This window comes from Fimicolochytrium jonesii (genome assembly GCF_025526975.1).
Source record: "Fimicolochytrium jonesii strain JEL569 chromosome Unknown EV422scaffold_12, whole genome shotgun sequence".
Lineage (NCBI taxonomy): Eukaryota > Fungi > Chytridiomycota > Chytridiomycetes > Spizellomycetales > Powellomycetaceae > Fimicolochytrium > Fimicolochytrium jonesii.
The window spans coordinates 759249-784832 of record NW_026515679.1 but is presented as its reverse complement, the minus strand read 5'-3'; the positions used below and the strand labels follow the sequence as shown (position 1 = coordinate 784832).

General features: G+C 43.1%; 5 protein-coding genes across 5 annotated transcripts; 1 reads left to right on the top strand and 4 right to left on the bottom strand.

Moving 5' to 3' along the window:
• Positions 1 to 5248: 5248 nt before the first annotated feature.
• Positions 5249 to 7641, bottom strand: EV422DRAFT_567781 (uncharacterized protein; the record flags this gene model as incomplete). Its single annotated transcript, XM_053072575.1, has 3 exons — positions 5249 to 5260; positions 5638 to 6509; positions 6786 to 7641. 3 exons carry the CDS (start codon positions 7639 to 7641, stop codon positions 5249 to 5251), a joined length of 1740 nt encoding a protein of 579 aa, XP_052925580.1.
• Positions 7642 to 7922: 281 nt separating this feature from the next.
• On the bottom strand, positions 7923 to 10898 carry EV422DRAFT_506609 (uncharacterized protein; the record flags this gene model as incomplete). The annotated part of the gene is made up of 1 exon (XM_053068578.1): positions 7923 to 10898. The coding sequence occupies one exon, from the start codon at positions 10896 to 10898 to the stop codon at positions 7923 to 7925; it is 2976 nt and encodes a 991-aa protein (XP_052925579.1).
• Positions 10899 to 11960: 1062 nt separating this feature from the next.
• On the bottom strand, positions 11961 to 13463 carry EV422DRAFT_506608 (uncharacterized protein; the record flags this gene model as incomplete). Its single annotated transcript, XM_053068577.1, has 1 exon — positions 11961 to 13463. The coding sequence occupies one exon, from the start codon at positions 13461 to 13463 to the stop codon at positions 11961 to 11963; it is 1503 nt and encodes a 500-aa protein (XP_052925578.1).
• Positions 13464 to 13816: 353 nt separating this feature from the next.
• Positions 13817 to 15973, bottom strand: EV422DRAFT_506607 (S-adenosyl-L-methionine-dependent methyltransferase; the record flags this gene model as incomplete). Its single annotated transcript, XM_053068576.1, has 1 exon — positions 13817 to 15973. One exon carries the CDS (start codon positions 15971 to 15973, stop codon positions 13817 to 13819), a length of 2157 nt encoding a protein of 718 aa, XP_052925577.1.
• Positions 15974 to 22743: 6770 nt separating this feature from the next.
• Positions 22744 to 23304, top strand: EV422DRAFT_506606 (uncharacterized protein; the record flags this gene model as incomplete). The annotated part of the gene is made up of 1 exon (XM_053068575.1): positions 22744 to 23304. One exon carries the CDS (start codon positions 22744 to 22746, stop codon positions 23302 to 23304), a length of 561 nt encoding a protein of 186 aa, XP_052925576.1.
• Between the last annotated feature and the right edge of the window lie 2280 nt (positions 23305 to 25584).

Here is a 25584-nt window from a genome sequence, read left to right as displayed (position 1 = left end):
TAGTTTCCTTAGGTGGCTTTTGCTTCCTAAGGACCACATTCCTCTCTCTTCGCTTCAACCTGAATCTCTTCTTGCTCCTTGTGTCTCCTGGAACGTATTTTCCTACACTATAATCGGTGGTTTTGAAATCCTCTGGCCTCGCTTTATTGGCATGAATCTCGCTAAACGTGCAAAATATCTCGCCAATGGATTCGAGTTTGATGAATTCGTAACTACTGTAGAAGATATTGCCGATAATGCATCCTGGCGTAATGACGTGAGTGCGAAGCACGTTATGAATCCATCGGCAACTAAGGTCAAGTTGTTTCTTATCGTCCAGCGAGAGGTATTTACACATCGCTAAGAACACTTCAATGTCCATTGTGATAATGGAGTTAACGTTCATGATGTTCAAAGTGTTGTCCCGGTGGTTGAAAGTGCTGTCCTGGAAGATGGAAAGTCCTTTCTGAGAGGAAACAAAAATTCGATCCGTTTATACGATTTTGTCTTTTCCCGGGAACAAAAGGGAATGCCCAGAAATTTGGTTCTTCTCGATAGACCACATGAGCAGCGGTCATCCATCTCGAAACAAATCTTGGTGCGGGACCAGAACCAAATCCGATAACATGAACAGCGGTCATCCATCTCGAAACAAATCCTTGAACGGTCAATTAAGTATTTGAATACTATACTCTAAACAATAGCCATGCCAAACGTTTTTGAATTCAACTCGCATATCAAATGTATCGAGGGAATTTTTGTTATTCGTTTTTGCGTAGCAGACCTCGATAGTCTGGAACGAATATGTCGGTCTATGTTAAACAAACCCGGTTACATGGCATATATCAAAGTAAATGACGGGATCAGGGAAATCTTTAAACAGATTTACACCATTTTTACCAAGAAAAATAATCGTCTCCGTAAAGATTTCATTTTCAAGAGCGGGTATCTAGGGATCACAGACGATAAGGGACAACTGAGAATGCTATGTGGAACAGACAAAGACCATCGAGCGTGCGTTCTTGATATTGATACTTAGTAGCATTGCGTCCAAAAGTTCAAGTAACTGTTCGAGAGGGTGATACTTGTCGGTATAATTATCCGAGCGGAAAGTTGCGTATTCGTCGAAGAAAAGAGCAACGGCACTTGAAAACTGAATGGGTAGCGAGTCTGATAATTGTTTATATCACAGTAGTACGAGACTGCTCTAGAGGCGACTACGGTAGAGGATTGATCCAATATTTGAACAGTGATCGTGACTCGACTGTTGTTCGAATTCATATACCCCATAAAACTTGCATGGGCCACGACCGCAGACATCCCGACTTTCCATCCAATGGGTCCGAAGCCCCCCGTATAACCATTTCCATTGGTCAACAACGTATCTACAACACCGTCTTTGATACAAACAGCAGATTGAATGATTTGTGAAGCATATACGTTCGTATTGCATGTCAAGGAATTCACAGTTGCTGAACCACTTGCTGCGAATGTGCCCGTAGTCAACGCACCGGAAACATCTATAGTGTTTGCAGAAGCAGTGACAAGGGTCGCTTTGGGAACGGCTTGATTATATTGAATCTGGCGGATAGCGACCCCTCCTGTTGTTGTCTGATTCGCGTACTGCCACGAGAAACCCCATACTACATAAGGCGTGGTGTTTGCAAAACTAAACGTATTTCCATCAGTGGTCCAAGTCGAACCGGGTATATTCGAAAACGTTGCGATTGTTACCATAGCCGACTCGGTTGTTCCGGCAATCACGGAGAACGTAGTAGGCATCGCCACGGCGTCCATCAGGTAGGCGGTGAGTTTAAGAGAAGCCATAGCAATGGCCGACGGGAGTCTCAATAATGAGTAATGAACACTTTGCGTTGTTGAATCGAGTCCTAGGTTTGCTGTTGAAGTGCTTGCAGTTGCCCACCGCAGTCTGGAAGCGATTGTTGCGTTTGAGTAAGCGTCCCAAGGGTGCCCTGTGTAACCATCACTTCCATTTCCATTTGCATACGTGTATTCGCTGGAGGCTGTAACTGTATAGCCGTTCCAAGATGAAGAACCTGTTGCTGGCGTTGTGGGATATGGAATTAGAGTCGTAACAGAATTTAATGCCGGACTTTTCAAATCACCGGTCACATTAAGATTTGACCCGACATATAAAGATTTTGCTACAGATGCGCCTCCATTCACTTGAAGAGCGCCTGATGTGTTAGAGGTTGCATCAGCAGTGTTCGAGACCGAGACGTTACCTCCAACATATACGTTTTTCGCAACAGAAGCGCCTCCAGAGACTTGCAACGCACCGGTTCCAACTGCTGTGGAATCGGTTGTGGTCAAGACCGAGACGTTACCACTGCTGGCGGAGACTTTAAACCAAGTAGTGGTCTCTGCTGAATTCCACACAGAAAAATCTCCTACCACCCGTAAATCGTCCCATACTCTGACATAAGGATTGGAAGACTGATTTGGGTCTATGGAGAGAGGACCTTGTGAACCAGATGCAGAAATTATTGCTTGATTTCCGGTGAAATTCATGTTTCCTGAAACTGTCAAATTGCCGATAGAACCGGTAGGAATAGAAACTTTACCTGTTCCGTCCACTGTAAGACCTTGTGGTGCATTCCATAATCCCAAGCCCAACGTATTGGTTGCAAGACCCGCTCCAACATAGTTGAAATATACCCTGGCCATGTTATTTGTAGCCGCTCCTACTCCAATCTGTAAAGTCGTGAAACTCCCCGCTGCCAAGTTCGGTGTCCCAAGATGGCTGCTAACAATAGGTCCGGTTGAAGCAATATTGGAGTAGATTGTCCCATTAACAGTCAAGTCTTTGCCAAGATTGACATTCCCTGCGATACCCGCTCCACCTCTCACCTGAAGTGAACCTGAAGTTGTCGAAGTAGAATCTATAGTGGAAAGAATCTGTACAGATGGCAAATTTGAATTGATTATGAAATTAGCATTAGACCCCGAATAAAGGAAAAAGTTTCCAGCATTTGGAGCGGTCGTATTGACTCCTGCGTAACCGAATGCTCCCACCGTTGTTCCTGTGTTGTTAACAAAACCGATCGAAGAAAACCCCGACGCGGAAAGACTCTGAATTTTTAAAACGTCAAAGGAAGTTGAGTTTACCTGTAAAGTATGACTTCCCGTGGCGGCTGAACCAGCAAATAGAGATTTTGCGATACCAACGCCACCTGACACTTGCAAAGCACCGGTTGTTGTGTTCGAGGAGTCAGTTGTCGTATTGATTAGAACATTTCCATTTGTCAAAATGTCCAGATTTGATACGCCGGGTCCGTTGGCGAATCGTAAGTTCGCCGGAGCATTATTGTATTGTGCTCTGATTACCAAGTCGCCGATAATTGTATTCGAGGAAAAATACCCTGCCGCTGAAACGTTGCCCGTTATGCTGCTTCCGAATGTTGGTGTGGAGACTGAACCGTTGTACCAGAAGAGACTCTGATTCGACCCGACAAAACTCGCATCACTCCCTACGGTCAATTTTTTAGCGATACCAACACCTCCGGCGACCTGTAACGCCCCAGTATTTGTAGCGTTGGAGTCGGATACCGAATTGATAGTTAGTGCATTCGTTGTCACATTCACCGATAACGCAAGATTTGCGGCAGTATTGTTGTATAAGCCGAAATTATTAGTTCCAAGGCCACTAGTTTGACCGATATGCCACAAAGTCCAACCTCCACCGTTTGAGTTTATAAGACCTACAGAAGGTCCATTTCCGGCTGTAGATTCTTTTATGATTCCATATCCACCGACGTATAATGATTTCGAGATACCAACCCCTCCGGCGACCTGTAAAGCGCCAGTTGTGATTGAACTAGTATCAGTCGTCCCTGCAATTTGAAGACTTCCACCAACATTCAAAGATGACAGAGTTCCAACAGATGTTATCTGAGGCTGAGCCACATTCACGCTGAAAATGTTTCCACTACGTGTCAATCCTGTTCCTGCGCTTAGAAGCGTATCGACATATGTCTTATTTGTAAGATGTGTCCCCAATGTCGGGACAGTTGATACAACTACATTTCCTGACACCGTGACATCTCCAGCAATATTTGCATTCCCACCGACGCTCAATGATGATAGGGTCCCAAGAGATGTTATACCTGTTTGACTAGCATTAACGCTGAAAACGTTTCCTGTTTTTGTCAATCCCGTTCCAGCAGTTGAGACTAAACCATCGACGTATGACTTTTGGGCAACCGTTTGATCAATATTACTATATGGAAGGACAGTCACCCCAACATCGTTTGCTAAATCTATAGAATTCTTCAATGCAATCGAGCCTAAACCCAAAGCCGTCCTAGATGCTGATGGAGTCGTACTGATATAATTCGTTCCATCTCCTACAAGGAAATTGTTGAGAGTGGCGGTGCTCGAAGAAATAGCAGTCAATTTTCCATTTAGCGGTTGCGCTCCCGTTTGCGTTGTAGAAATCAATCCATCCACATATGATTTTGTCACAGCATGCGAAGCCGTGGTTGGAGTAGGTACGGTTATTGACCCTGTAAATGTGCTAGAACCAGAAACGGAAAGACCCGTTAAAGTACCGACACTTGTGATTTGTGTTTGTACAGGATTCACACTTAGCGTCTGAGCGGTTTTCGAGAGGCCGGTTCCTGCAATAACAATGTTCGGATCAACAGACCCGAAAGGAAGAATACCTGTGACATCTGTACTTGCGAGATTGATAACGGATTTAGCCGCCAAACTGCCAAGTGTAGGCTTGTTTGTAAGTAAAGCCGAAGCATAGTCAATACTGCTAAGTGCTGCAAGAGAACCAAGAGTTGGCTTTCCAGTAATGTACGTCGAAGCATAGTCAATACTGCTAAGTGCTGCAAGTGAACCAAGAGTTGGCTTTCCAGTAATATAAGTCGAAGTGTAATCTATACTGCTAAGTGCTGCAAGCGAACCAAGCGTAGGTTTGTTCACCAACGCCGCACTAGTGTAGTCTAACGTATCGAGCAAACTCAGATTTTTTAATGAGAGATTCGCACGAACGTCTGCAGGACTGTACTGAATGAAGTTCCCTCCCGATGCGATTAGCATGTACGTGTTTGTCGGTGCAATGTTCCCAAAATTTGTAAGACGAGCATTAAGTGGTTGATACGTTGTGGCTGCATTTGCTGTTGTAAGATAATTTGCCAAGGTAGGACTGCTTATGGAGCCGGCGGTCAAAGCGCCTGTTACGTTAAGATATGTGAGTGTCCCAAGGGTAGTGATATTTCCGGTATTGACGGAAACGGTATTAGATGTATCTCTGGAAATTATAGGTCCAGTAAATGTTAATTTCTTCTCGTAGATGGTGAGATCTGGAGCACCCGTTATTCTCGAAAACGGAATGGTATCTGTTTTTGCAACTTTACCATCGATAGCAGTTTGAAGAAGACTTGTATTCTGACTGATCAAATTTGAATACGTTGGCTGTATTATTGTAGAGTCGTATTGACGTAGCATATCCAAGTTTACAGCCTGCTGTGGAATCTCTCCTGCAATACCAAGATACGAACATGGAGGTGGAGTGTCAAAAAGTAATCTCGTAACATCACAGGATGTATCATCCGTTTTAGGGAAAGTTGCGATGATGACTTGTGAGCCGTTTGGATCTGGAACGGGGTTTCCCTTTGAATCCACTACATTGTTGCCATTTGCGTCTTTCTGATTCTTTCTTTGTCGACCACTTGCAGCGATGAAACCACCAAGGATTCCTGCTGCTGCAGCAGGTCCTCCAAGAAGACCCCCGACGCTACCGATAGCAGATGTGGCAAATGGAGCGCCAGCCGCAGGGCCAATGAGACCAACCGCGCCTCCAAGGATTGTGGAAAGGGGTCCGGTAACGGAGACTACGGGATTAGATCCAGATGCTGTTAAAGGATCAGATTCGCCACTGGGCTCCGAATCCTCATTTTTCTCTTCCGGATCATCATCTTCTTTCCGGTTCTTGTAGGGCTGAATTGAAGAGATATTGAAACCGGTTTCCTCGGAGCCAACAACGAGGATTCCGGAGCCCCCTGTTATAACCAAAGGCTGCTTAGACACGTTGAATTCCTTATCCGCCCCAGTAACAATGATAGGTAAAGCGCCGGTAATTACCGTGGGTGTTTCCGGTTCTGGTTGATATGTGCAACTGATGCTTGACCCCGAAATGGATATGTTGTTTCCAGCCGTGTAGGCGCCGGAAATAGTGTTTCCCGTAACTGACACTCCATTAGATCCAGTATAGGCACCTTTTATTGAATTGCCTGTCACCGTAACAGTCGAATCACCAGCCTGTAAATCCAACTGCAAATCATTTTCTATGCGTTTAACTCCGTTACTTGCTGTGAGTTTCTCACCGAACGTGTTGTTACCATCGAATGTGATTGAACCTGAGACAGATGGAGCGAGTTTCACTTGATTCGAATTCTCTAATTTCAATCCGCCATTTCCAGGTTGAAAAGTTAGTCCTATCGCAATTTTATCATTGACGATGCGAACACCTTTATTGTCGACGATAGCCGACGGATTTACTGAAAGATTTTGTGAAGAGTCAATTGCTAAACTTGCATCTGTTCTAACATCGATAGTACGCCGACCATTGGACACTCCGGATATGTCTATACCTGACCCTGCTTGGTACAATTGCTCTACGTAGGCAGTACTTGGCACTTGATTATTGTCCGGATTGAAGTCGGTATTGACGTATACATGCGGGACATGTAATTCATTGAGTGTTTCATTATACGTAAAACTACTGTCTCCATTGAATCCGCTTAAAGCAGAGTAGAATGGAACCTGTCCCATACCTTTCGAGCGGATAGCCAATTTGTTGCCAGTCTGTTGAAAATCATCAGATGTCTTCAAACGCACAACAGTTGTATCAACATCAGTTTCTGATCCCAAAAAGTCCGCTAGAGAATCGAAACCGGTCTCTAGAAGGTCATCGAGTGCAAGACTTCCTGCTTTATCATTCGAAATAGCCCCTCGTCCAACAATCACTGTATCAACGTCGGTTTCCAATTTATTGTCTTCAAGTTTCAAACCCTTCCCATAATCGAGGCGGATGGCCTTATCTGCATCTTTCGAAAGCGGAACTTCTACTCGAACAGCCTCGTCAACAATCGCTTCAACATTTTCTTGAACAACAGACAACTGACCGTTTTCAACTGTCAAGGTCGAATCAAAGTCCAAAGAGATTCCGCTGATGCCCCGCGTCAACGGGGCTGTCAAAGGCTCTTTGATAACTTTCAATTTGCCATTATTGACCTCCAATGAATCATCAAAATTTAATTTGAGTCCTTCATCGTCTCTTGATAAAGGTTCTTGAAGATCTTCTAGATCCGTTGGGGGAAAATTTACAGTCAAACCTTCGTCGCTCACTGAAAGAGTCTTATCGTGGAACAAATTGAGACCGTTTTCATTGACTCCAAGAGGCAGGTTTGTCAAAAGGGAAACAGTTCGGCTTTCATCGTTTCTTGCAAGAGGAAATTCCATATTGTCAGGGATTACTTCAACAGATGCGGTTCCGTTAGTCTTGTGAATAATCGCGTCTTCGCTATCGACAATATCGTTGATTTTTAATTCGCCGTTTTGGTTGTAGAGCGTCTTCACCTCGGCTGAATGAAATCCGGAGAGTTTTGTGTCTCCACTAAGGGCTTTCATATTTCCGGAAACATACGGGCTGTTCAACAGCGTATCGTTTAAATTTCGCAAACCGCTCGAATTTCTGCTGTTTAATCCAGACATTCTGTTATATTCAATGCATTACAAAATAAGATGTTGAACATTATTGGAGGCGTCATTTATTTTTTCACTTTTTTTTCCAACCGAAAAATTCGTGTTCTCCGCAAGGTGACAACATGTAAAAGTCGTATAACTTATTTCACTTTGTCACCCGTCGGAGAACGACGAATGTTTTTTTAATTAAAGCATTATATAAGGACTTAATCGCAATTCAAGATATCGAACTCTTCGAATGATAGCAACGCTTCTGCTATCTTACCAAGTAACAATCCATTTGTGTCCCATGTGTACCGTTTCTTATTCTTACGTTTCTCTTTCGTTTTAACAATAATTGGTGCACAAAAATAAGCATTGATGATCTTTGCGTATAGGTCCATTCTGTACGTTTTCGGTCGGTGAAACATTTTAAAAGATCTTTGTATGTCTTCAAAAGGTGAGTTACAGACATGCTCTGGTCTGATTTCCCCTTCGATTGTTAGATTATTGTCCTTGTAAAACTTGTGGACTATTGGGGCGCATTTTATGTCGTGATACAGTTCTTGACCTCGTTCTAACCTGCCAAAGTTATTCACTGCGTAGACGGTATCCCTGTACGTGTCCCAGTAGATTTCAACAAGGTTTTCAGTAACCACACTTCTAAATAGATTTCTGAATCTGAATTTTTTAACTTGAAGAATCTGATCGACATCTGCTTGGAGGGCTTCGATCAATCTTTCAAGTCTCTCACACTCTTCTCCTGAGATATCCTTAATGTTATGCCATGAGAACATATTGAATCGACTGTCGAAACAGGCGCTTATTAAATGACGTGCATCCTTTTCCAATGCAAAGCATGTTTTGCTGCATAGTTTGATGTTACATAGATCTGCATACAATTTGAACAGATCCTGTGCCGATTTGTGATGTTTATCCGCGAAACTCTCTGAATCCATATGCGCGGCTAAGGTACGAAATCCATCGGATTGTGAAACAATCAGTCGATCCTGCTTTACTGCCTTCATGAAAGGTTCCGTAAACAGAATCCATATCTCATTCGAAAGTGGCCTCCGAATTCTTGCCAGTAACTGGAAAAAGTCCCGGTACGATATACAAGCCGGATTGAAAATGCCAAAAACCCGGTCAAACGGGCGCATCCCTTCTTTTACATCATAATTCACGCCCACCGCTAAAGCAGCGTTTCCAACCACCACTCGCACAGCCGGATTTCCCCATACCTCCTCAATATTTCTCAGATTCTCCTTGTCTTTTTTGCGATCCGCGTGGATACCAATTATTTCTGTTCCACGTTTCCATTTGTATTTTGCCATTAGCGTCGAAACAATGTTTTCCACCCCATCAAATGCGGAATGAACCTTTCGGGAACCTTTTGCTCCCGATGCGATAAAGATCTTTTCCCCTTTATCCAGACTGTTGAACATTTTCGCATAAAGATCTTCTATTTCTTGGCAATATTTGATCTCTCGTTGCGGAGGAGGAACACTTGATCCAATAATGAAACTTTCACCTCCAATGTCTCGAATCAAATCGGTTGTCGCTCTGGTAAGAAACCCGTCCATCCAAATTACCTTCTTTGCTGACGCCAACAGGCGCATGAAATTCTTCCAATGTTGAGATGGGTTACCATGGCATTTTGCATCGTCCGCAAAACTTCGCAATAACGTTTCGCACTCATCAATGACAATTATATCGTAAACTCCCCTCGCTAAGTAGATCGACTGAATGGAACATACGAGATAGGGATGATGCACTGGATTTTGTTTCTCATCGGGTCTGTAATCCAGATAATATTTCCATTGGGTGATGCCTGTTTTTTCCATTCTTCCTCTTTGTTCATTTGTCAACGCAATTCTACATGTTGTCCAAAGCGCTGTCAATTCTTTGTCCCCCTCCAATAATTCTTTGAGATAATCAATGGTACTTCCACTTTTGTTACCGCCGAGCGAAACATGCAGTACAATGTGTTTATAATCGTCACCCAAGTGAAGATCCGCTGAGGATAACCATCTTGAGTCAATGCGATGATTGAACTCTTTGTTTATCGCATTTTCCATTACTTTGTATGGCGTCGACTTTAGAATGTTTCCGTTATAAACAGCAACCAAACACGCTTTCATGAAGTTCTCCGAAATGGGCTTCGACTGTACATCCACCCGATTCCAAAAGTCTATATATTTTGCTTTGCGTTGCGGAGTGCTATCCTTTTTCGAATTCCACTCCCAAAACGACGCAAAGGTGATACCTGCCATCTTACACCAACGACCGATCTCACTGCATAACCAGTTGGACAATTCAAACGTATCCCCACGTTTAGGGTTTGGCATGTGCGCTAGAAAATGCAGCGGATCCCCTCTATAGATATCTAGGGTTTCCGGAGGTTCCAAGTTCATTCTCGGTATTTGACCCGGATAGTAGCGACCTTTTCTCGCTTGTACCGAGCCCTCGTCATTTTCTCGTTTTCTCTTCCGGAGCGCTGGAGCCCCGGGCGATAGAAAGTTTTGAAGTTCGGAAACATTCTTTACGTGGATGCTGTCCTTTGGAATACCATGCATGATCGTGTGATCCAAAATGTTATCAGAACCTTCTATTATCTCCTGGACTCGTCCGTCACCTTTGGATTGGTTTACATATTTCATCAAGCCGTTCGCTCTGTAGATATTCATGTCAAATCCAAGTTCCTTATACATGGCACAAAACTGCTTAATCGGGTCAAGTTCGCCCACATTCAGAACATGGTAGTTATTCACAACAATGTGATATGAGAATTTCAGAGTATCGCCCTTTTCCCCCACACTTCCCGAAATATTCATGGAAGCATTCGGAAGAATTGATCGAATCCTTTTTTTTACCTTTCCAATAGGATCATTCATTCCCGTATAATCAATATCAAACATTAGTTTCATCATTCTATCAGGATGCATAACTTCAAATAGTCCTTTGTCATCTTTCAGCAAATCCTCCAGTTTAGAGCATTCTACGATCGCATATTGGCAGTACTTTTTCTTCACCATCTCACCTTCCTTTTTTCCCTTTGCTTCATAATCTCGAACATGGGCAACGAGGCATTGCTCAGGCCCACATCTCTCCATCAACGTTTCCATAACCTTTCTTGCTGTGTTCCTATTGGTGTAGAATGATAGACCATACTTATTGATTTTGGTGTAATTTGCAATATCCATTGTTCGTGAATTGGATGTTTAACAGATACATAATTTTTCTGCTTAAATAAACTTTACCTGTCTACATCCATTCGACAATCAAATATCATTTCTGACGTTCTCCATCTCAATCGAATAGTTACTGTCGTAATAGTTTCAATTTCAAGGATCGAGTTGTTCTCCGATTGGTGACAAAGTGAAATAAGTTATACGACTTTTACACGTTGTCACCAATCGGAGAACAAGAATGTTTCTGTTTGGAAAAAAACGGAAAAATAAATGACGCCTCCCTACACCGCACCATTAGATTTTCGGTTTGGCTGTCAATACGACTGTATGGAGTCCAAATGGGAGGCGTCATTTATTTTTCCTTTTTTTTCCGACGAGAAACGTGTGAGAAGCATTGTTCTCCGCAAGGTGACAAAGTGTAAAAGTCGTATAACTTATTTCACTTTGTCACCAATCGGAGAACGATTGGGGCTCGCGGTTAAATGGCGTAAAACACTTTATCTTACAACAATAAATGGACGAATTCTACAGAAAACACAATATAAACGAAGAGGAGGTTTCGGCCGAACTTTTCAAGAAGGAGATAATGGATGAGATTCTTGAAAAATTTGATAAAGGTGAATTGACATACAAAGGGAAAGGGGGTGTAGAATTACAAGTGACTTCTTCTAAACAAGCGTACGCAATGGCATGTACGATATCAGATAAAAGGTGGAAAAGGAGGAAGAACAATCAAGAATCAGTGGGTAGTTACTTTCGGAAGATCGCTTAGTCGCTATCAGCATCCAACTTGAAATCGACCGGTTCCTTTTTCTTCAAATAACATTCATAACAATACGGTCGGTGTTTAATGAACGGAATCGTGGTTGTGCAATTATCCATTTTACACTTACGAGTTCCCAGCGGATATATGATTTGACCTGCGGGGTTTCTTTTCGGATAGTACGGACGCATCGTTTCTTTGCTTTTCATTGCAATTAGACCATCAGAAACGTATCTATTTAAGTTGCATTTTAGCAATCCCGTTTATGACAACTTGAAACGCGTTATGTCACTGAATGTAAATCCATAAATTCAGTCAATTCTGACCTTTTTGACAGGTCGAGTGGGCATTTGTTGCGTTTTTGTAGGGCGTTTTCGGATGCTTACAGTAGGTTCAACATCCGCGACGGTAAATGTTGGAGGTATCGCATAATCGATTCTTTCCTTTCCGCGTAGATTTGCGATAGGACGCAAGAATGAGGCTTTTTCTTGTTTCTTAACACGGGAAGCCACTGGATCAACAATGGTCTCAACTCCAACATTTGCTTGAACTATTCGATGCATTCTAGATCGTTCCAAAACTTTTGGATCTATTAATTGAATTTCGTCTGCATCATCAATCTTTCGTCGCTTTGATGACGGTTCCTTTCTTAGAGAAACCTCCGCTTTTCGTTTAACAGCGGGATTAATGGCTAACTCATCAGTGCGAGCACCGATTCGGGCTTGGGGTTTTGGTGATGGGATTGTGTTATCTTTAGCGAGTGCGGACAATCTCCGTCTTGCTGCGCCATCATCGTGTACCTCAATGTTAATTCCATCAGAAAATCCTACCAATTCCTGCTTGTTAAGTGTGGATTGCAATAGTGAGTCTTCTAATCTGTTCTTTATTCTTCGTTTGGTCGGATCAAAACGACGATCTTTCCTCACATTTCCAATAGGCGTCTTTCCAGGGGTTCGAACGAGATTACTCGTAACTTGTGTTTTTGATAAGAGTTCCTCAACCTTATTCGGGTCGCTGATGGTGGTCAAAGCGACCCCTGGTTTGCTTTCTGTTCTTTCATTCCCAATATTGATCTCCGGAGGTATGTTATTTTCAATTTTAACTTCATCTTTTCCGATCATATTAGGAAACGATCCGGGCATCATTGGCTCTTGATAATCAAGAGAATTGCTTACAACAGGTGCTTTAAGAACAGAGGAACTTCCGGTTTTGACTTGGGCTGCTCCAGTAAGGTTATCAACAACGATCTCTTTTTCGTGCGTGATTATAACTGGGTGGACACGTTGACCGGACACATTTTTGGGCAAATCTGGGACGTCATGTAGGTTAGCCGGTGCTTCAAACATCAAGCCTGTTTGCGCAGTTGTTTGCGCATCATAGTTATAAACCCGACCTTCCGTGTCGGGGACGGGAAGGCCACTCGTTGATGTGCTTGTCCCAATTGTGACGGTCTTGTTTCGCCGAGATGGTGTGATGCTATCCAGATATCGTTCTTTAGCGCGATAGTCTTTCTCGGCTTTGATATATTCTAGACCATCTTTGTATGCTTGGGTATAGTGCTGTTTTGCAGATAACCGGAGGATTTCGGCGCTGGAAACACGCTCTTCATAAACTGGTTTGACATAATGTGTTTTGGTTGCAAGATCTTTGTCGTGGATGTTTCTATTCCAAGAATAAACGACATCTGGCCTTCCATTCTCATCTAGATTATTATAGTCAAGGGCTCGTCCGATTTGGTGACGCTGGAGATTCGGGATTCCTTTTGAGCGGTTGATCCCTTGGAATTCTAGCACGTTTGCTTTATAGAATGCCATTTATCTAAAGGCATCAAATTTAATTCTGTGTCTATGTACAATAACAGACATGGCAAATTTCTTGAACAATCTGAAAAAAAAAGCGAATACTTTTATAACCAATGCTCCAAGTTATTATCACAAGGCGCGTTCATTTGCAAACAACGCTGTGAAGGTGGGACATAAAAGCGCAAAATTCATCACAAACGTTAACAATGCTGTGCAAGAATCTCCACTCTTCAACGAGAAGATCAAAGAAACTTCGCGTCGAGTGGATTCCACTGCAACAAAGGGGATTCACAGACTCGATGAGATTAATAGACAAGGTCAGGATTTCTTAGATAAAGTACAAGGCGGGACGATCGAATGAAGCATCAGGGGATGTGCTTTAGGATGTACTCGATTGTAGGTACGTTCATAGCGTTTCCAAGTAATCGCTTTCTACTTTTATCCGGGACAAATGCGGTATATCCCACGGGAAACCCTTGTAACTTCTCGCGTTCCGAGCAGGTCAAAAGCCTGAATACTCCATTTGCAGCGATAGCCAATTCATAACACTCGGTCGCTATGATGGTGTTACTTTTTCCATCGTCCCGAAATTTCACTGTTTGCTCCACCGTGTCCTTGTTGAACGCGGCAATGAGATCTGGGGGAGGAGGTTGTTTGAAGCATTTCCAATGGAGCGACTTTCCGGAATGATTGGGTTCTACTATACTGTCAATTGTCGGCGAAGGCACATCCAAAGGTTCCGGAACAAAGAAATTTGTCCAGTATAAACGGATTCGATTTTGTGCACAAAACGACGCGGCATTGAGTTTTTGCACCGTCGTAGACAAAAGTCCTTTCGAGATCTCCGCAATGCTTGCTGAATCCATAGGAACGTTTTCCATAATCACATATTGGGGTTGACAGTCGTTGCGGATTCTGACGAATTGTGTATACAAATCCGCCCGAGGATCGGTGAATTTAGTTTTTCCCGGATTGGCAAGCGAAAAAGGTTGACACGGAGGACCTCCGATTAACAGGTCAAAATCCGGTATGGTATTTGTTTTGATTTTGGTGATGTCTCCAAAGTTTTTATGTCGAGGATGATGCTCAACATAAACTTTTAAAGCGTCTTTATCTGTCTCGCAAAAGCCAACGCAAATGGCTTCGGGAAAGATATTTCTTAATGCCATTTCGGCACCACCGATTCCAGCAAAGGCAGAAAAGTACCGCAATGGTCTTTTCTCGGAAATCTCCAGAATCCTTGGTATGCGCGTATTTAATCCGGGAATAAATCCATGGGTTCGAAAGACCTCGATGAATTTATCTGTATGTGGATAGTCTGCATCCGAGTCAATATACACGATCGTGCGTGAATAGACATCGTTCGAGATATGTGAATTCTTTGCCGAAAATCGCATGTCGTCCATTCGAACCTTTGCAGCGGCCGTTTTATCCCACGGGACTTTTCTCGTAAGGTGGCAACAAAGTCCCCGTGCGAGGGCGAACCTGCACCATTTCCGGTATGGACAATTCGGAATGATTGCAATGATCCGTTTGATGTTTCCCTTTTTCATTTCCAACATTGTCTTTTCCCAAAAGTCGTTATGGAGGTAAGGTCTTTTCGCAGAAGTTTTCGGACCATGTTGTAGAGCGTCGATTGCAGCACCAGGTGCATTAAGATAAACCCAATTGCTTTTTGTCCAATCAGACAACGTCAAAGCGTTGACAAATGTTCCGTCGACTTGTTCACCGTATACGGTTTTTGCAATGATCTTTGACTCGGGATTCCAGCACGGATCAAGATCAATTTCGCCACAAAATTTGGTGATCAGATTCACCAGATATTGGGGCGTATTATACTCGTTTTCGGATCTTCCAAATCCAGTAGATATCGGAATATTCGGTCGTTTGGTAGTCTCCGAATCATCTTCGTCTGAGGTGTCTTGAGTAACCTCTTTTCGCTTTCTTAATCGGGAACTCCAATCTACTTCGTTCGTATCCCTTTCATTTTCGATCACATCTTCAATCTCTGTATCTTCATCTGTATCTTCATCTATCTCTTCATCTATCTCTGTGCGAGTGGTATCGTCCAACTGGAGACCGGGTTCGCCCGAAAGGTCAATGGCGGAATCGGGTGGTAGGTCTTCAAATATTTCATCCATTTTGACCGCAATGACCATTTGACGAGAGCCAAAGTATTGAACCGCCTTTCTCCATATCTCAACATGAGTCAAATTTCGCTCTTTGTGAAGTTTATCCAACATGAGATAAAGCCCGATAGCGCAGGGCATTTCGTCCCGACCGAGTGTTTTCCCCATTTGAATAATAATTCGTCCGGCGCGGGAAAAGTTGTAACCGGCCGCTCTCGAAAGTTTCCATCTCGCTTTCAAATAATCGTCCGCTGCAGGATACGAAACCTTGTATAATTTCGCATCCAGTATGTGATGCAAAGCAATGCAGGTCTTGAAGAACCCGTCTCCGACATCAGGATTGATAATGAAATAAGATGGGTCGATGTTTGCTTCATGAATGGCGAGAGCCATTTTGTTGAAGAGTTCTTATGTTTGGACATTCTTGTGGAAATCGGTGGTTCCAAAGGAATGTAGTCGGCGATATTACGTAAACGCGCTTTGACAGGGGGGAGGCGTCATTTATTTTTCCGTCTTTTTCCAAACTGAACATTCTTGTTCTCCGATTGGTGACAACGTGTAAAAGTCGTATAACTTATTTCACGTTGTCACCTTTCGGAGAACAACTAGGTGCCATTTGAATCGTTGAAACAATTCGGGACTTGCTTGATAGAGATGGAGGTTATGGTAATTATACAACGCTGACTACATCCCCGATTGCCAAGGTAACATTCTCATGATATGTACTGAGAAGTCTAACTCGTTGACTTGGAGCCGGAGACGCATGTACGGTGTGCACTCGAAGTATGGAGTCGGTTCCCGTAAAACTCAAAGCGGCCCCACTTCCTTCGGATTTGTCTTCAAAACCGTAAGAAAACGAGAAATTTGCGGTATCATAGTCTTTGAATGAAATGTCCATATCAGCAAGTTGCTCAAAGTCGTTGTTGCTCAGTTGGGAAACAAGAAGCGTTTGACGATCATAAGGCCCGTGAGTAAAACCAGTTAGACCGCTTGGAATTGTCGCATTTGGTCCTAATTGGAGCCGCCATTCTCTTAGATTTTGAGATGAGAATGATTGTGACTTGTCCTTAGTTTGATCTGCAAGCACATCATCGTCTATAAATGACATTTCCAATCCGATAAGGGATCTGACGCCAGACATATGCAGGTTAAAAGTATTTCTCAAGCCACCGCTACATGCGTTTTCCGTTTGAGTTGCGCGAACATAATCATAGTAGATACTCTTCCCATCAGCAATTGCTCTTGTAGCATTGACAACGATCGACGGAGGTGGGGTACGTAAGGCACCAAGCAACGAATGTTGCTGATTTGAAGTTCATCAACTACTCCAGCACTTGTGAAAACTGTATTGGGATCTGCAAGTACCAACTCGATGGTCATGGCCTGATTCGGGAGTGCCCAGACCGGCAGAAAATGATCGTTTGTTGGATGAAAGAATCCGACCCATGGGTGCATGCTAACGCTGGCTGTAGCAGTTCCGCTGAACATATCAGTGGAACCATAACCAGTCAGATTTCCAAGTAGTTGTTTATGGCCTTTACTCATATTTCTGTACGTTTGTACAAGGTACGCAGGATAATTCGGGATCTGAACCACTGTTTCGTTACCTGCTTTAACTGTGAGCGATTGTATGATAGATTCGATACCAAGTTTGGTATTAACGATTCCAGACCCAGATACAGGAGCATTATTCTTCAAAGCCGTGACGTCCATCGAAAGAATCAACTTTTGTAAAATGAACGAGACAGAATTGGAATCGCATTGGATTCTAATAGGTGTCAACTGACGCGTTTTCGTAGAATACACATTTTGACCCGAAGGCGAAAAAGTAGCCACTCCTTCCCCTCGTGGGTCGCTGTACGGGCGGGAGAAAGTTTTCGTAGCAAACAGCCAGTTGTTAGGTACAGACATGTTTACTAATAAGTACAAAAAAAAAATTAGCCATAAATTCCACCGTAATCGTCGTAGCCATCATCGTCGTAGTCAGTGTCAAACTCAACATATTCCGTTTCTTGACTTGGTTTTGACCGAATTGCAGTCGGTTCATTATGTGGAACTTTGATTGAACGTGCCCGTTTAGCGGTTTGTGATGTTTGCGGCTTTAATTTAGCCTTTTCCTCTTTCGCCAATTTCTTTGCGAGTTTCTCCTTTTCAAGAAGTTGTTTCGCTTCTTGGATTTTTCTATCTTCGCTTTCCTTTTTCTTCATAGCGGACAATTCTTGCAAGTTTTTTTTCCGTGTGGCAACGGCTTTCTTTAAAGCCGCTTCCTGTGCGGGTGTTCTTTGCTTTTTAGGTTTTGACTCTGGCTTTGGTGAAGGTGGTCGAATCTCCGGTATAGAATCTTGTACAGATTCTTGTACCGTTTCAGTATTGGCAGGAGAGTCGGGAGAGGCACTCGAATGATTTGGATCTTCGCTCATTTAACACGAGTTTTTATAAAGAAAACAAAATATTTAAGAGGAACATAGGTGCGGTCAAAGATCATCTGCATCGTCAAGAATCGCAAATCTGACACTTAAAGGAGAATTCAATGATACTTCTGTTCCGGTAAGGGAATTGATAAGATGAAACTCGACTTGAGATATGGTCTGTCCAACGGGAAGAAACTCGCCTGAATTCTCATATTGTACAATGTCCCCAAAACTATCAGGTACGATGCTGCAACAGATTGATTGAGCGCTGTCGTTATAATCTGTCAGGTACTGGGTGCCTTTGCATTGAATGTTGGAAGTCAAAATGACAGGATATGAACCGCTTAAATTGACAGGATTCTTCATCTCGTGAGAGGAACCGAATCCAATATCCGCTCGACGGGACATTCCCATAAGAATATAGGCTGTTGACCCACGATTGCCAGGAAGTATCTTGAAAGGAACAGAGTTGCTATTTACCGTTAACTTGCGTCTAACACCATCGAATGTAGCAGAGTATACATTAGAGCCAGCCGCGCTATTCATAGCGGTGGAAACAGCGTTTGGGAAGTCAACGATCGAGTAATTACCATTTGGGATCTTTGCGTACAAGATGGTATCCGAACCTTGTTGGGCAAATGCGATAGTGTCATTCACGTTACTTTCAACCAGGTCCCAATCTTGAAGGAAAGAGACGCTCAGTATTTTGAAAGCCTCAATCCGTCTAGGTTGGATGTTGTATGTACGTTGGGAGACACTAGAGTATAAAATTTCTGAATACATTTAGTAATAAGGTAAGAGAATTAATGTCTTACAAACCGAAACCGATCTTCCCAAAGAAAAACGAGGTTCGAAACAAAATCATTCCGATCGACATTCAGGCTCCTCCCATATGTAGTACACTTATCGCACCGCGCAAAAGTGGGAAATCCGCTCTTGTATGTGGATTGATCGAAGACGTTTATGCAAAAGTGTTTGACAGAGTGATAATAATGTCAGATACAGTCTTGTACGATAAGAGCATAAAACAATTGGCACAGAGCACTAAGCACAGGAACATCTTTTTCACAGACGAAGTGAATAATACAATGATAGCCGAGATTCTGGAAGATCAAAAGTTGCTGGCGGAAAGCGGAAAGTCCTTGCTGTTGTATATCGACGATGCTGGTGACAATGCTCAAGGGAAGGAGTTGAACAAAGAGTTGTCTAAACTTTATACGAAAGGACGCCACTTTCTCTGCTCCACCATGGTGTGTATCCAATCCGTGAGCGGTCAACTGACTCGAAAGATGAAGAACAACACAACAGAATTCATAATCTTTAAGAATAATTCGGAGGATATGGAATCTTTGGCGAAATTATTGACAAGTGCGTTCAAGACAAAAAAAGAAGTTCTATCATATCTAACGGAAAGCACAAAGGAGCCGTATTCGTTTGCATATGTGAATTTGGCAGCGGATGATGCGCGAACGATGTACCGTTATTGCGACAAAGACGGGTTTCACGACTTTTTTTAAATTGTTGGTTTTTGAATAGAAATGTTCTATATACCAGAAATTGTAACAAAGGAAACGTATGACACCGTATTAGCAGCGCTTTCGCAAGATCGCCTTTGGTTAGACGTTAACGAAAACTCCAGAAAAGAAATACTCGAATCCTTACAGAAGGAAATGGCAGAAGCATTGGTACAGAAGATTTTAGACGACCAGGTAAAACCAAAAGTCACTAGGCGGAAAAAGACCGCTTGAAGATTTCCAAGATTTCCGTCCTGAATAAGACGAAAAACTATTCTACGAGTTGAGCAACAAAGACTTCCGCGCGACCAAACTCCTGAGCCATTTTATTATTTTGGGTTGTGCATTTTCAGGCTTTTTCGAATCTTTGCCTATATAGCATGACCTCTTTACTGAGCGCTCATGCCCGAGAAAAAGATTCAGGTGTTTTATCAATTTTTACCGAACAATGACAAAAATGACCAGAAACTGATTAAATTTCTGGTCAATAAGCAAAGATCAATGACTCCGCCGTTAACCCCGGAGCAAGAAGGGAAACTGAAAGCATTATTCTATGAAGGACGAAACTTCTATGGACGCGATCGTCTATATTTCATGTTGCGGAAAGATCCGCAAAATAACATATCTCGAAGACAAGTAATGAACTGGCTATCGAGACAACCGATAGCACAGAAATTCAGGAGACCCGTTCGAGCAACTGGTGTACGTGCTATCGTTTCTACCTCATTAGGATCATTTCAATGTGATACAATGGATATGTCAAGCGATTCTTACAGAGGGTTTAGTGCGGTTTTCAGTATGATTGACACATTTTCAAGAAAACTCTACGGAAAAGCGATAAAGGGAAAGACAGCAGCGGAATGCACAAGGGCACTACGCGAGATTATAAGGGAGAATCCCAATATGACATTCACGCGTTTAGTAAGTGACAATGGGGGCAAATTTGCAAACGTGTTTGACCAGTACTTAGAAAGTATCAATGTTCCACATTTTACAACACGTCCACATCAGCCATGGTCGAATGGAATAATCGAGCGATCTAATGCATCTGTTCGTAAACAGATCTCCATATTCATGGAAACAACAGGGAACAAGGACTGGGTAACGGCACTGCCCGGATTGATAGATTCGTTGAATTCCACTTTCAATTCGACTACGCGCAAATCACCGGATGAAATAGAGGAATCTGCTCCAGATTCTGCGACTCATTCAGAAGCGGGTGGTAATATTTTGCGTCGTGCGGCAAAAAGTGTGAATGTTCGTGGAGCAACAACTTTGAAGGTTGGAGAAACGGTGAGAAAGGTGTTTCCATATTCTGGAACAAACATTAAGAAACCAAGCAGGACAGGATACTTTGCACCGGAACTATACACAATCGCAGGTGTGGTGGCATCACCATATGAAAATCAATTACCATCCTACAAACTTAAAAGTCAAGATGGGACGATCGAGAAAGGACTTTTTGCAAGATCGCAATTATTGCTTGTACCTACACCTGACCAGCGTATCGAACGCCCACGGACTGTAGAGAATCTTGAACCACCGGATGATGGACAGGGTGAAGAGGACGAGGAAGAGGAAGCGATTCAACCCCCTCCCAGGCGGTCGGGGAGATTAAACAAAGACGTAGAATATGAAGTGGAATATATTGCAGATAAACGAACAAGAAAAGTAGGCAAAAGGACTATAGTCGAATATTTAGTAAAATATCGTAATTATCCATTAAGTCAATCGACATGGGAGCCAAGATCTAATATCAATGCTCCGGGTCTGCTGCGGGAGTTTGAGAGGAACCGGCAGTAGGTTTCGGAACAGCATCACTGCAGTAGTTCAGATTTTCCTCCTCATTGTGGTGGCAATTGTCTGCTAGGAAAATGGAAGAGGCTCGCGAGATACCATTTTTACGGAGATGGGTGATCTGTACCTTGCGACAAAGACGAATCCCATGTTTTTGACCGCATGCCTTTTCCATAATCGCTTGAATGTGCTCTCGAAATGTATCCATCTTGAACTCCTTGCCTTTTGCATCCAGGAAGATCAAATTCCCTTCTTTGCGGAACTTTTGAATAAATCGAAGTAAAATGTCACAGACGTATTTAGGATCCACATCCACAATATCGCTGTGCGGCGGAGCGGTAAAGAATTGCAAATACGACCCGTTCAGATCTTTATCCTCGACTCCGTCAATTTTCGCATGTTTTCTTTTCTTGATGCGATCAGCCTTTCGATCATTCCATAAGATTGACGCATTTCCTTCCTTTTTCGGGTCCCTTTGATCAAAGATGAAAATATTGTCTTTATTCCAATCTACGCCATCCCGATTGAATATTTTCAAGTTTGCAAAGTTCGCGCGAACATTGTAAAAATAACAAACGAAAAGCCCAATGATTCCATCTTGCAAGGACTGAATCTGGTAAAGACTCGGAGTGTTCATATCGAAGATTTCCATAAGATTATCTTCATAATACTTCTTCATTGCCTTCATAACGGATTGCCAGTCTTCAATCCAAATTTCGGGTTGAATTCCTTGACGTCTCTTTGCATTATATTCGTTGTTCAATCTGTGAGATTCGTCCGCCAAAGGCTTTCTCGTCTTATCGAATAACTCGGGGGTTATATTCAATCTTTCATATCCGGCGTTTTTGAAGATCCGGTGGACTTTACCTATGGCATCGGACATGGATTTATTCGAGATCCCGTTCGGAGTGCGAGCAGAGATTTTGGATTTATTGATCAGACTTTTAACTTCATTCAAAGCGGATAATCGTTCAATCGAGTCAAATACTCCATGTTGCTGAAATCGTTTAACTTCTCTAGAAGTATTCGCAAAATCAGCCTTATTACGATCCAGAAATTGAGACAAATCGGCGGTTTTCAATAGAAATTCGGACATATTTAATAGGTTTCCTTTTGAAATAAGGAAAGAAAAAAGTTAGGAACCTATAGTGCGGTCGCTTTTATGTGAATTAGGTTATTATCAATAATGAAAATCCGATGACGTCAGGAGTTATTATCGAGTGTAAGTTGTTATCGGATTTGGTCCTGGTCCCGCACCAAGATTTGTTTCGAGATGGATGACCGCTGCTCATGCGTTCAGGGGTTGCTTCGAGATGGATGACCGCTAATCCGTATGCTCTATCGAGAAGCATTCTTCCTCTATAAATAAAGTCAAACTAACGGAAACTTTTGGCCTCAAACATTCAGATCTCCTAACCGCCAATCGAAACTCCCAATCAAAATGGATTTTACAAGCAATCTACTCGCATTGATGGCAATGGCGCAAATCGGACACACGTTGAGCAGTCAATTCAAAAAAATTCTTGTTCCAAGCCCTTTTTTCCCCTCTGCCCGAAAAGTCTATCATGAATTTTACGAAATACGCAAGGGGATTTATTGCGAAGATCATCAATGCCTTGCTTACAACACCGTGAACGCCAACGACGGATGGAAACATCTCAACCTTAAGATCGTTGCTGGTTCTCTCGGCATAGGTCGTACGAAGCCATTCTTTGAATACGGTGGAGAAACGTGGACAGAATTTCATCAGTTTAACCGAGGCGATCGAGTGGATGCACATGTGTGGTTAGAGGACGAGAACGGGCGAGTGTATGATATTGTGACCATGCATATGTGCGGTGTTGCCTCCGTGAGGGGAAAGGAGTTCCGTCTTCAACCGTACAGGATTATAGATGGAATGTCAAAGCAAAAACTATGCGCGCTTGGATTGCATTATGTACCAAGCACCGATGCGATTCAATCCCTTATCCTTGAAAAGATGAAGAGCATCGTTGTAAACTAGTGATTAAGAAGCGACTGTATTTCCCAATTTGTAAATATTGTTTTGAATAAGATATGGTCTTCATTGGATTGATGAAGGGGGTGGTGGGGAGGCGTCATTTATTTTTCCTTTTTTTTCCAAGAGGAACGGAGAGAAACGTGTGAGGAGCATTGTTGTTCTCCGAAAGGTGACAACGTGTAAAAGTCGTATAACTTATTTCACTTTGTCACCGATCGGAGAACAACTGGGTAGAATGTGACTGTAGCAGAAACGAAAGAGTGAATGGAGGGGTGGGTGGGGAGGCGTCATTTATTTTCCCTCTTTTTTCCAAGAGGAACGAAGAGAAACGTGTGAGAAGCATTCTTGTTCTCCGAAAGGTGACAACGTGTAAAAGTCGTATAACTTATTTCACTTTGTCACCAATCGGAGAACAACTAGGTAGATTTGACGTTAACAAAAACGAATAAGTGAATGAAGAGGTGGATGTAGAGGGACGATGTGAAGAAAGTGTCTACGGCTGTGGACGGAGGCGAAGGTTAAGTTAAAGAGGTTTGAGAGGAATGGCGGCGGTCATGAGCGGAATGGAGGGAACGCGTGACGGATTGACGGTTGACAGGACAGCGGCGGAATGACAGAAGATGACGCAATGTGACTCGAAATGAATGGAGAGAAGTCATGTGCCGTCACGTGATCCGATGTCGTGAAGGGAGATGTTTAAATGTTGAATAAGATGATATGTGACAATTCTTTTACTATGGGATCCGGCAGAGCAGTTTCGAACTATGGGTCAGTCCATTCTCTACTATGGGAGTCTTCTTTTTTACTATAGGATCTGTCACAGTCCACCCTATGGTATATACCATAGGGTGGACTGTGACAGTTACTTGCTACCCAAAGCTTGTTCATGCGCTCAAAGCCTACTCTTCGACTTTGTCTTCGCGAATGCCCCAAACCAAGTCCAGCCTTGGGGATCGCAGTGAGACACTGAGAGGTTTACGTCAATGGCTCAACAGTCACCCGCTCCACATTACTGGCATGCGAGTTGAAGTGCGAGTTCAGTGCGCCAGGTTGGAATCAGCGGAACAGATGGTTTTGAATCTCCATTTGGACCAGATCGAGACCATTTTCCAGCACATGGGCGCAAACTCCTTGAAGCTTGTGCCGGTGGAAGAGTACTACAGTCTCATCAATGGCATCATGGACGCTGCCACCAGAGTTCTATTCAGAGGAGATCGCAATAGACAGACTACTGTGACAGACTGTCAGCGCTTCCGAGATGTTCTCAACTCTTTTGGTTTCAATCCCGGATGGTTCAAAGGCATTGCACCCGTCATTGATCCTGCTCGTGCTTGGTGGGGTCATGGGGATGGGGAAGTGCCTGATGCTGCTCCCATTGGCAATATCCGTGAACTCTTCCATCAGCATCGTGATCAGCTTCAATGTCCCAACTGTGGAGGCTCAGCTTTTCATAGCATTGGCGGTCAGCATCGTTTCCGTCTCCGCTGCGCCAGGTACCCTGAGTGCCGTACGACTTTTGGACAGAACCAAGTCCGTGACATGCTTGCGGAAGTCCTTTAGTACTGTTGAATGTCGTTGATAACTTTACACCAAAACCCTTTTCTGAATGTGCGCTTTTCCAATGTACTCTAAATCAATAAATGCAATACTACTTTCCACCATTTTAAATGTTCCATGACAGAGACAGTTTGGCTGAATTTAATAAGTGATCTGGGAAATCTCTAACCCCAACCCTCTCACTCTGCGTACCCTGCAAGCAAGCCCAGGTCACGTGCTCTAACCTGCATGGACAAACTGTAGAACACTGCTTTAACCGGAAAATGTTCAACAGTTTTGGTAAATGACATTCCGCAACGGTCCTACAAACAGTCTACGATGCACAGCGGAATCACAAAATATTTACTGGAGAACACAGCCAAACCCCTTTGCCTGCACATACGTACTCGTGTCTTTTGTTAGGAGATCTTGGGGGTCACTACTTGAGAATTGAAAAGGGGCCCTGTTCTTCAGCCAAAAGCAAGGTTACACAAGATTTGCTACCACATCAGCTATGCAAACCATAGGCTACAATCAACTTTCATTAAGTGCTCTACACTGGATAGTCAGCCAGATGTTGAGATATCACCACATTTTCCAACTTTTTACCCCCCGTCGCGTAAAAATTTCGTTTTTCTAAGTTTCTGAAGCCGTTTCCGCACGGATTGCCAATCCGAGAGTACTTCAATTAGAGAATATGATATGGGGCCAACTTTTCAATTAGGACGCCAACTCCGGATCGGCACT